Genomic DNA, 12,331 nt, shown 5'->3' on the forward strand with positions numbered 1-12,331 from the left:
AGTTCATTTTGTATCATCGTAGCATGAAAGTGGGAGGATTTTTTTATTTTTTTTTAATGTTCTTTAAGCATTTGAGTTTTACTCACTTTGAATCGAGATGTGGGTGGTCCATCTCCATGTAATTTAACGGTTAGAGATTAAGTGGGTTGGGCATTCGAGTGTCTTTTCGAGGAAGTTGTCGTATAAATTTTTCCTGTTCTTTAAGGACGGGATACGATGTAACCCTACGGAGCAGAGCATTCGCCTTCCCGCCAAAAAGGAAGGGACGGGGAAAAGGGGGTGGGGAGAGAGAGATAAAACAAAGAGCAGCCAGCAGCTACAAAGAGCGGCTGAGCTGCAGAAGATCGCAACTCGCTGGAGAGATCAAGATGAAGATGGCGGCGGCGGCGGCGGCCTCCGCACCACCTCGTGGTGAACCCTCGTCCGATCAAGAGGATGGCGACAACAGTCTGCAGGTTCGTTCGTTCTCTCGTCACTCCCAATCTCCCAACATTCTTCCCTGAGAAAATCGCAGTCTTCATTGTCTTGCTTCGTTATGTTCCCGCACTGATTGGTGCTTGGTTATTTATGGCCGGATTCAACAGCCATTTTTCCTTCTCCATAAAGCGGCCTCCTCCTCCGACAAATCCGACCGGAAACCGTCCCGGAGGAGGATCCCCTCGTCTCCAGCATCCCCGAATAAACCCGGCAAGTCGGATGACGACGATTGCTCCGGGGATCATTCCCACGAGCACTTGCGAATGGAGGCTTTCCGACATGCCTGGTCTGATATCGAGACTACCATTAAGGTTTCTCTCTTCCCTCCTTGTTTCTCGCTGGAGTTATCCGTCAGTTCCGGCTTTAGATTTTCGTCTCTCGTTTTAATCTTCCGTGCCTGTCGACGAGATGTCCTTTCTGTCATATTTCTCAAGACCGGTGATCTTTCAATTCAATTTCCATTGCAGGGTGTCCTCCAGAGTATCGACTCTGGTACATTCGAGGCTATATATTCCTGGATCAGTGAGTCCTTCAGCATTATCAGGACGCATGTTTCTTCTGGTTTTTCTGAAATTGCACAGTCTTTCCCCGCTGCAGTAGATTCTGTCTCTAGAAGACTTTTTACCGGGCTTGTCCTCACCAGTAAGTTTCTAATCGAGATTCCTCAAATACTTTTGGGTAGCTTCCCTCTATCGTTGGAAGATACTAATCTTTGTTATAGGTTTTTCTGATGTTTGGAAAAAAAAAGTGTTTTGACTGTTAACATGACCACTAGCGTTGATACCAACCTGCCGTTGCTCCCAGTTGTACGTTTTAATAGCTCTAATTTGACCAGGATCATAACTGCTGGCCTGTTCTGCATCTGCATTTTACCTGCAGCAACATTACCGCAATTAAAGCTTTATCCTATCTCTTTTCTTCCTCATACAACCTTCTCAATCAAGTTGATAACCAACAGAGAACATGGAGCTGTTTGACGATCTCAGGACATTTGAAGAGCTTGGCCAATTTTTGAGATCCCGTGGATGTCATGTCGCTAATCTTTCTTCAATGGATTTTGTGGCCAAAAATGGGATTGGTGGTTGTGTCACAAGCTTGCTCAGACAGTTTTTAGCTACTAGTGTGGATGTAGGTGTTGCACTTACTCGTTCTTTGTCTCATAAAAGCGCGTCTGATTCGAGAACTGATTAGACTGTTCACATTTGCGATGCTGACTTTAAGCAGGCACCTGACATGCTTACTTTGTCATCGTGGTACAACGACCAAGGGAACAATGACACCCCTATTATTTTGATTATAGATGATTTGGAGCGTTGTTGTGGGTCTGTCCTATCGGATTTCATCCTTTTGTTAAGGTTTGACACCTCGAGCCACCTCATATATGCACATTGTTCTTTGTATATTCAAATTAGGGGACTTACTTATTCTTCACATGCATGTGTCAAAGCTCATTCTCTCAGTGACTTTTACATGTTTCCGTTAGACTTCTTTTAATCCGCTGTACATAAGAGGTTAAACGTGAAAAGTGGTAAATCTCTTTCTACAAAAAGAGGTGGTGTAACTTGGTTTGCTATTTAATCAGAGGAATATCATACTTATGTCTGCATTCTACAATGTGATTTCAAAATTAAGGGTGTATATATAGTTGCGCACCTAAGTCTAGGACCTATTAGTGTCGCAAGGCATCAATATGATCACATTTAAAATGTTTTGGAGTTTAAATAAACTAACTATGTTGTGATTAGTTTTCACCACGGCGGCTGTTAAGCCACCATCTTGTGCTATGGACACCCAAGGTTGGCTTTTTGACCATTAAACCTGTTTATGGGTTGATGTCAAAGACCATATGTATCACGTGCTTATTTCCTTTTATTATACTTTATGAAGCCATCCTGATGATAAGATTCTTTCAGCGAGTGGGTAATGAAGATTCCAGTCATCTTAATCATAGGAGTGGCAACAACGCCAGATCGGTTGAGAAGCATAATTCAGTCTGAGGCGCTGCAGTGCTTGTGTCCTTTTAAGTTCAATTTGGGGACTCTGGCAGAGAGAATGGATGCAGTTGTTGAGGCTATTCTGGTGAAGCAGAGTCCTGGTTTCTTTATTAGCCATAAGGTGGCAGTTTTTATGAGGAATCATTTTGTTAACCATGGTGGAACATTGAGTTCTTTCATTAGAGCTCTTAAGGTCGGTACTTTAGATGAATATTGAATGATTGTATATAGTGTTGCAATTCTCTTGTAACAGTTAAAATTGCTCACAACCTGTTGACCTCACATTTCATATAGTACTTTTCAGATAGCATGTGTCCAATATTTTTCTACGGAGCCTTTTAGCTTCGTGCTCAGAGGGCTTATTGAAGAAGATATACAGGTTTGCTTTTGTATTTCTTGATTGCTTCTAATTCAACTGCAATTTAAGCATCTCTCGTAAAATATTTGGGAGGAGATATTGGGGTCGTAAAGGAGAGAGCAGAAACAGAGACCAAGAAATAAATTTTTCATGTCAGGAAGATTATAGGAAATGGAAAGTTATTTTAGTTTAGGTCTACAAAAGTCATTTTCCACAATTTTGGAGAGAAATAGGTCTTATGCTTCAAATTTGAAAGATAACCTTTCCTTTTACATTGTCATGTTAATTTTCTAGTCTTTAACTTTTTCATGGGTGTCAACTTCACCCCTTTTCATTCCTTATTCTTCTCCTAGATGATGGAAATCGTTACTTCCTCTCCCCCCATCTTTTGTCTCCATTGATTTCATTGTTCCCCCTTTTTAGTGCAATATTCTTTTGAACATATTAATAATGTGGCTACAGCTCTGTTTTCAGTTATGCGTTATACAATGTTAAGCTCATCTATTTTCACGTCCTTATCAGGTGTGGTGAAAGGCGAATAATTTATCTTGGTTTGTCATCCACTAACTTGCCAATTCTGACAGAATCTTTTGATATTATACTAGTGAGTATTGTGAAATCATACCCTAGTGAGCAACATGTTGATGATGACCGATATGTTTGTCTGTTTCTAGGCAAAGAGGACTAAAAAGCCTTATTTTGATAAAAGCACATTGCCACTTTGTGGTTTAAATTTTTTCTATGACCTATCATGCTAGTCGTTGACATGTATTTGCAAACTGTCCTTGATGTAGGATCTTTTTTATATCATCCTTTATATATCTACTCCTCTACATGTTTCATTCTTACGCTCAGAAATTTCCGATGCATGATGTTGGATTTTATTTGTTATGCTTCCGTATTATTTTCTTCAAAGCATTCTTCTTTTATTTGGAAATGCATTTGTATCCCATCTCACTTATTTTATGGGTATCATGGGTTTTTCTTTTTCCTTATTTTTATATTTAGTTCTTTTCTGACAATCTAATCTGTTATAGGGCAGCAAGCATGGTTTATTGCCGAAAGCCATCTACAATTGTGCTTCTAATATGTCACCTCGTGAGAGGTATGTGCTTAGGGAAGTCAGCATTATCTTGGTAGAGTAACATAGAAGATGGTATACTCACTTTACGCTTGCGGAATTGTCACTAGGAATAAAATGGATGAAGAAGCCGTTCAAAAACTGGTTCCTGAAATCGCGCAACTTAAGAGACTGCATTTTTTGTGGAGCATTGTGGTTCTGGTGAGGGCTTTATTTGGTGCTTTTTAGTAGACTTGCTTGTTAAAGATTACTGAAAAAAAGAAAAACAAAAGAAAAAGGATGTTTGGGGTTACTTTTTTCTGCGGCTGTTGCTTATTTTACATTGAAGAGTTTTTCGTCTTGCTTGGATCAATAGTAAATGCTCTGTTCAAGACCTGAAGCCAGTTTCCATTTACTTTGATGTAGAGACTCTCTTTCCATTGTTATATTATTGTCTTTCCATTCACGAGTAAAGCAATCTGCAACTCGACTAGTGGTGTAAAATTTTCTGTGTGTATCATTCCTTTCCTGAGAAATTAGTCTTTGCAAGCCTAGATGCTAGCAACTTGTGGAAAGATTTTCAATATGTACAGTGCATGTTAGTATAAATGAAACTGAGAGTTCTATGTGAGCAATCTAAACATGAGAATTTAATGTCGTATTCTATATTCGAGTTCATCTATTGTGCACTTAAGTTTTAATCACCATTTACTTTTCCTTGGCTGGAAAAGAATATTGAAGCTTAGTTTTCCCATTTACTTTCATAGAGTCAAGTAGGTAAATATTTTACTTACTCAATAAATTTGAAGGCATGGTGTCATTACTTCTAAAACTTGTACTACTGGGAACTCGTTGATATCACTGTAAATCTTTTAAAGTGGGTTATACTCATAAAGAAATGGTTGATCTATCCTTACTGTTTGTCAATATATGTGAACTTCAGTGTCTATATGAAGCTGGAAAGTGTGATGAGCTCCACCTGCTAGACTTACTGTGTGAGGCACTCAATCCAGAGTTCTATGCATCAAGGGTTCCAGGCTCTTTTGCTCAAGAGACAGGACATACAAAAGCGTCATCTCCAAATGATTGTTTTACACATCAGCATAATTTTACCATGAAAAAGGGTGGATTTATCTCTCGAGCGATGCGGAAAGTGAGGTAAGAGGGTGTTTTTCAAAACTATAAATCGTGAAACAATATAAAGGTCTTTAGGGGGGAGAGATCTTAAATCTCTTTCAGTTCTTCCATTTTTTGTCTGTAGCCTTTGTGTTCTACTATGCTTTCTATAGCTTTGTAGTATAGTGCAGTGAAGTATACAGCTGCTTTTCAATTTCTCTCGTGATCATTGCATTAACTATTTGTTTGCTTTATAAAGCACAGATATGGTAATCTTATATCTGTCACTCAAGCGTGTGTTTCCATCTGCTGGAAACATGCTTTTCTAGATTTTCTTTAGGTGTCATGTATGCATATGGTTCTGGAGCTTCTGGAACTATTTTCTGAATTTAATTACCTTTTAGACCTTCCCCCTTTTGTCCATGTACAATGTCTGTACCCTACCCACTTTGAATTTTTGGCATTGTTTTTGTTCTAAACTATATAAGACATGCACAAAGACTCTGATAAAAAAATATCTGGTACTTGAATCTTATTAAAGACTCGACGTTAAGCTGATGCATTCACATATGAGGATCCATGTCCCCACCTGCCTGAAGAAGTGCAGTCATTACCGTTGTTTGTCCTTTCTAAGTTGCTTTTCATGCGAATGGAATATTCTCTTAGCTATTTAATCAATATCCAATTTGATATAGCCTGCATTGACATTTTTCCATTTTAAGCCAAAGTGCCAGAAGAGGAAAATTTATTTGTTTATTGTCATTTTTAAAGCTTTTCCTCCAGGCTTCCACCCCAATGTATTTTCTGCTTACATTATTAACAAGATTTAGCTTATAAATTTCGTACTTTGCCTAGGATTTTATGTAATTAAGCCAGGACGTGATGGAAAAACCAGTGCAAAAGAATTCTTGCTTCATGATTGCTAAAACAGATCCAGAATTGAAATTACAGTACCTTCACATTAGAGGGAGTAACAAGCAATTGATTCCTAATTTTGCATCCACAACTATGTTGATTTTGCTATTTGATATGTGCATTTTGTTGATTCACCTGTGCCATCATCATCATGGGAGTCTGGCATATGTTTCAAGGGATTCGTCAAAATCAGATGAGGGAGTGGGATTTTGCTATATCTTTTGTTTTTGGTACATCAGATCTTGCTCTTGTAGGTTTTTATATTAGATGTTAGCTATCTTCTTTACTATCCTAGTTCTATTTTTCCTCGTTGATGACATTTTTAAGTTCAATTTGACTCAGGGATCTTGCTGAACCACACCTTCTTTCATTGCTTAAGAGGTGGGAAAGACATACTGCGGATATAAGTGAGGTATTAACATAAGTGATTTGCTTGGGCTTGTGCTTTCATGCTTGCCGTACAGAGTCTTAATATCTTGTTCATGACCTCATTATGTTTGTCTAGCTTGCCCATTTTTGCCTGAAAGGGTCATTATCTTCAACTAATTATACTTTTTGTTGGACATAAGTTTACACAGCCATGTCTTTGTGTACTTCTGGTGGTTATCTATTATGAAGTGCTTGCAATGATCTATTAAGCATTTTGTTTTAATAATTTGGGGATATGGTTTCTATATCTGTTCCACTGTATCTCTTCATATTCAGTCTTCGCTGGCGATTCTATGACCTGGTTCACTCAAATATTCAACAGGCTTTAATTATTATTAAATGTAGCTTTATGAACAACATGAGTCACAAGAATAAGAGGTGACATTTATGTGGCTTGGTCCATTAGAAGCATCATGTAGGTGAATTCCTTGTGGCATAGGATTCTTTTGAGAGCCTATATTTTCTGTCTAAATAAATCCTCATGCATATCCTAGTTACCATGCTCAATGTATTAGTATTACTTGAAGATTGCCTGGTCCAATACTAGAAAAACTGTGTGTTTCTGTTCTGATCTAGTCTCATAATTGGATCAAAGTCATTTTCAACTAGAGGTCACTTTTGCAGATCCATGAAAAGGTGAAGGAGTTGCAACATATGTTAAAATTTGAGAATTGCCAGCATTCTATGGAGAATTCCAAGTAAGTTTCCCTTATTGGTTTCTTTATAGCAGATGAATTCAATCTCATTCTTCGTAAAGATTCAGTTTCTCTTTACCTCTTCAACTTTTTTTGATGCATGAAAAGTAGTCACATTGGCTTTGTTTAAGCTTGACAGGATACATGGACTGCAAAGCAAGTCAAATCTGGGAAGAGTCACGAAAAGAGTCAATGATAAAGCTGCCAGCTTTCTTGCATACCTGATTGAGTAAGTGCACCATCGGGCACTATAAGATTTTCCTTTATGATGATTTGTCTGCCCTTTTACTCTGATGTCTTTTTTTCCCAATGTTCAATTCTTACTAGAATGTCAGTTCTCATTGGCAACATATTTTTTGGCTTTACTATATTTTTGCAATGCTTATCTCTCGCTTTTTTGTTTGTTTGTATAAATACACGCACAACAACATTACTTGGAGAAAACAACCCAGTTATAACATTCAGAATTAAGTTAAAGAAGTCCTGATTCCTCAAATCTGAAATAAAAGCAGAATTTCAAGGATTAGGGACAAATGTAGGAAACTTCTCTCCAAGTTTATCCTTCTGCAAGATACCCAATTCTTCAGGAGCTTGAGTCCATTTACAATCCTGCTGCCGCCTGCCTTCCCTGGCTGTATAGCTCACTCCCTTATTAGCTTTGAACATATGCTTGACTTCACATAATTGCAAGCCGTTTAGGATAATCCTCCCTTCCATTTGCGATACTATTACAAATTTCTCATGCTAAGAAGGGCCTAAGGGCACTTGATAAGGACCCTAAACATAGTAGGAACAGTTTCAATACACATTAAGATACATGGATGTTGAAATCACATAAAATGTGTAAAACAATAAGGCCAATTTGCAAGACATAGTTAATAGCCCTTATCAAGTTTCCCAAGGGCACTTTTCAACAACAGTGATATGGGTTTGCATAAAGAATGTATAAACAATTCAAGCTTATGATGCAAACTTATATTTTTTAATTTCTTTGTAACTTCACGTGTTGCGTGTGCTATTATGTTCAATTGTTCCCTTAATTTTTTTTTTCTTTTTTGCAATTTTATTGGTAATTTTTGTCAAACGGTTGCTAGATTAACACATCCACAGGCTGTCAGAAGCACTTTCAATAATCCAACCATGTGGGGCTTTAATGTGTGTAGTAATGCCCAAGATGTAGATACAAAGACAAAGAATAAAAAATATGCAAATGACATGATGCTCACTTAATCTATGAATTAACTATACCATTGTTAAACATACTTTAAGCTTATAAATCAGAGATTATTTTACCATGGGAAATTGTCTAAGTGAAAGCTTGAAAACATAGTGCAATCTGACTCTTCCTACCAGGCCTACTGGTCATCTCCACCATACAAAAGTCCAAGAAAAAAAAAGAATATTACTATTGATATTTCTGAGCGTACAACTTCAATAAAAGATGGCAGCAATCCATTGACTACTATGTTTATTGAAGGAGCTTGTTGCCTCACAAAAATGTTCTTTTGTTATTGTTGGATTGGTCTTGATCTTGTTCACGATTAACTTTACATCGTTGTTGTATTAATAACGAACTTACATGCACATACCTTGAAATCTTACAATGGAAACAAAATCACTTAAATTTGCGCGAAGCAAGAAGCTCATTCTTGGGGAGAAAAAATTTCTTGAGATAACTTCTCTCGCTTAATTATGTAGGCTTGAGCATTGAATAACAATATGATCTGACCACAAACATCTTCCAGCAAATTACCTTGTTAGTTCTTTCTTGCCGTTCAAGTACATGCGAGTAATACATGCTTGAACGTCATTTGCTGCATAAACTGTTAAAGTATACTCAATTTCAGTTCTCTTCTCGACAGGAAGCATATGCAGCCCATTGAATGCGTGCCTATACATGAGATTGTTTGCTTTAAGAATGTCAAGAAACTTCAAATGGTAAAAGACTCCTCTTATTGCGCCTCTCTATTATTAGTTTTTTTGTTGCTATAGGACTGTTTCTAGCGATTGAGGTATGCTTCCTATTTGTAGTTGTTACAGATCATATTCATTGCTTAAAAAGTTCTGGCTTATTACCATTTATATTTGTTCTTGCACAAGGTCAGTATGTGATTATGCTAGTTGTACTCTTCAATAGTCGGCATTGATTAGGTTTATCTCTTTCTGTGGGAGTAAATGAAATTTTGCTGGAAGTTAGGAAGATTTAATTTGACTGTATGCTACATTGGCTTAGTGGACAACCAGTCTAGACGGTGCAACTTGGAATACATGTTCCAGATGATAATAACAGAAAGTGGAATGTTCATCTTGATTTGTTGATAATAACAGCAAATGGATGTTCATTTTGATATGTTGTTCTCTAATAATCTCAGGCTTTAGTTGGAGACTCAAGAAGACGGATTCAGGTTGATCTTTTGGAATCCCACAAAATTCTCAGTTGTAGTTGCTGCAGGAACGATAATATCCTATTGCCATCCATGCATGATACATCAATCATGTAAGCAATCTTTTATCGATAATTTTGAAGGACATGTGGACTTACTAGTTTTGTTAATTACTGTCATCCTATAGATACAACCTATGCGTTGGAAAGTATAGTTCTTTGCAAAGTTTTTTATTAAGAAAAATTGAATGACCTGTCCAAATGCCAAAAGCGAATATGCTCCTACATTGTTCTTTTCTCTATGTTGGCTTCTCCAAAGAACATGCTTCTGTACCTCTCCTTTCTCACGAGTCTCTTGAGACGTAGAGTGTGGACTTGAGTTTTAGACAATTTGCTGCCTACTCTTGCTAATTATTTTGAGTTTTAATAATTCTTAGTTTTTTCACTACTTCAAAAGACCCATGAAATTATTCAGTGAATGTGTCTTACCTCATTGCAAGCACAGTGATGGACTTCACAAGTTTGGAATATGGACGAGTGTGTGTAAGAGGAAGATGTTTTCTTATAGCGTTAGACTTGATTTCCCTCCTTATCATCTGTGTGAAGAAGGCCATGCCCTTGATGAATGTCTACCGCAAAACCTCAGTCAATGGAATTTGTTAATGTCTAGGGGAGAATTTCTCAAATTTATTTAGTTAAATGGCAAAATCAATCTTCTTTAGGTAACTGCCACCATTGGTGAGAGGATATCGAAAAGGTCATATCTGTCTATCGCTCTACGTAATTGCAGCAATGACAGACACACTTTTCTCCTAGTCACTTCTGCAGCTTCCATTCATTGAGGATTAGATAATGTGAATTTGATGTCCCAGGTATAGTTCATGCCAGGAGCATGGCGACCTCATCAATCTGCATGACTGGTACCAATCTTTCAAAAGGATTCTTCTATGCCCAAACAGTAAAAAGAGGCACAAATTGAAGCAGTCCCCTGTCTCGAAGAAACGAAAGTTTGTTGACAATTCTGAAAAGCTGAGTGAAGCGGCAATACAGTATCCTCTATGTTTGTTTTCTGAGTATGTTTCTTTGTCAAATTTACTATTTCTCATAGTTAAATACCGCAACATGACCTTGGCTCTGCATGTGTGACAGGTATCTGAACTCTTTCTTCCACTTATCTTAAATTTCATTACCATAATCCGTACTTATCGATATATCACTGCGGCATTCATTGTGTATTATGGGGCATTTGGTAGTTTCTGATGATACTTGATGCCTTCTTCTGGAGCAACTTCTTGTTATGCATCTATACCAAACTTCCTCTCCTTTCTTCTAGTCCAAATATTTGTCAAAAGATGAGGCAGAAGGAAAACAAGAAACCCCTGCAGTCGGTATGATGACCTTTTCTTACCTAGTGAGAATAGGATCCTGAAATAGTTTAGTGATGCCACGAAGGGATCTTTTGTTCCTTGATTTGTTTGAATTGAATTTGACAACCGAGGCCCTTTTCTTAGGGTCATTTTAATGGAACCTCTTTGTTTTGAGGAACTGAGTTTGGAATTCAAGATATTATGATTCCGTGTCACACGTAAAGAATGGTTTGTAATATGCTACTCCACTGGCCACATAGCAAGGGCCATTGCAGTTTGGGTCATAAAGGCTCATCACTTGTGTAGATTCTTAGTTTTCTTTTGATTTACATTGCCCAAATAGTTCCAGTGTGTCATATGTTTGGGCAAATACTGCATAGGGTAAACATTTGAAGTATATTGACTTGTTTGTTTGTGCGCATAGACTAATTTTAATAACATTTCAAACACGTGTGCTCTCTCAGACATTGCTTATTTAGCAATGATTAAAATTTTACAATTTATCAGATCAAGAGCGAATTTTTTCTTGCCTTTCATAAGACTTTTAAAAAAGAATGTCAGCTTTGTGTTTTCCTTGTTCCCGTCTGAGTACAAGGTTGCTTAAGCATTTGACTAGGAGTGTGGATACATGCTATTTTTGGATTGCATCTACTAGAATATTCGTGCCTTAACGCTGTAAAATCAGATCAAGGTTTTGCAGGGGAGTTACAGAGCTTCAGATTACTGGGCTTCTCCGGATGCAAAGTAAAAGAAGACCAGATTTTGTGCAGAGAGTGGCATTTGGACTTTGATATTTGCTGTTTGTCTGTTCCTATTTGGTGTCCTCAGTTGATAATTAAATTTCCTAAATTACCTATTTGTGGGGAAGTGACAAATGGGAGAAGCATTTGTATGATTATTGATAATGTCAGAGACAGGCCACCTTTCGGTTTCAAGATCGGGTTCAAGGTTAAATTGGCCCGGAACCGGCTCTAAGTCAAAATAAACACGATAAAAGACGAATCTTGTTTTGAAAATTCTCACATACGCTACCCAGTCAAGATCACTTGATGTGTTCTAGACGTGAAAGTCACTTCTAAAGAACTTTTGGAGTGATGCAATAAGCATGAATGAAATAGTTCATCCTGCTGCTAGAATTCATTCACTCTTATACTTTGATGGCCATAACCTTCTGGCCCGCATAAAGTTACTACAACCATTGGTGCTCGTTGGTTAAATCTTCTCTAGAGCTTTACACCATGTTATACATGTCTTAAGGCAATCGAGCCTATTTTTACCTGAATTCAATATTTTCACATGTTTCAGATTGGCTCCAAGTCATTTGGCTGTTTAATTTCGGTTTTTCTATCGAACTGGTATGGATTTAACTATCCTAGAATTTTTCTGGGTTAATTGGAATTGCAAAATCTAAAGCAAGAAGCAATTCATAAACCCGCCATTTCAATTCCCTATTCTAATTTTTCCGATACTGAACTGTCAAGGATTAGTTTTAGCTTTCAGGTTATTGCGATGGAAACAGTTGATGCTTACGCTAGCT

The 12,331-nt window shown here is 37.5% G+C and overlaps 1 protein-coding gene across 1 annotated transcript; it reads left to right on the forward strand.

The window, feature by feature from the left end:
• The first annotated feature begins 119 nt into the window (after positions 1 to 119).
• LOC115687618 (origin of replication complex subunit 3) lies at positions 120 to 11,729 on the forward strand. The gene is made up of 17 exons (XM_030613257.2): positions 120 to 455; positions 585 to 788; positions 945 to 1,119; positions 1,436 to 1,605; positions 1,702 to 1,832; positions 2,391 to 2,664; positions 2,776 to 2,850; positions 3,867 to 3,934; positions 4,021 to 4,111; positions 4,833 to 5,047; positions 6,263 to 6,332; positions 6,974 to 7,047; positions 7,184 to 7,273; positions 8,907 to 8,982; positions 9,417 to 9,541; positions 10,300 to 10,476; positions 11,480 to 11,729. Exons 1-17 carry the CDS (start codon positions 369 to 371, stop codon positions 11,583 to 11,585), a joined length of 2,208 nt encoding a protein of 735 aa, XP_030469117.1. The 5' UTR covers positions 120 to 368; the 3' UTR covers positions 11,586 to 11,729.
• The last annotated feature ends 602 nt before the right edge of the window (positions 11,730 to 12,331 follow it).

The sequence above is a fragment of the Syzygium oleosum genome, unplaced genomic scaffold (assembly GCF_021117445.2).
Source record: "Syzygium oleosum isolate NSW1041296 unplaced genomic scaffold, Sole_v2.1 Sole_v2.25, whole genome shotgun sequence".
Taxonomy (NCBI): domain Eukaryota; kingdom Viridiplantae; phylum Streptophyta; class Magnoliopsida; order Myrtales; family Myrtaceae; genus Syzygium; species Syzygium oleosum.

Coding starts and splice junctions, on each gene's coding strand:
- LOC115687618 (XM_030613257.2), top strand. CDS start 369: ATGAAGATGGCGGCGGCGGCGGCGGCCTCCGCACCACCTCGTGGTGAA. Junction 789..944: donor ATATCGAGACTACCATTAAG/GTTTCTCTCTTC, acceptor TTTCCATTGCAG/GGTGTCCTCCAGAGTATCGA. Junction 2,665..2,775: donor CTTTCATTAGAGCTCTTAAG/GTCGGTACTTTA, acceptor AGTACTTTTCAG/ATAGCATGTGTCCAATATTT.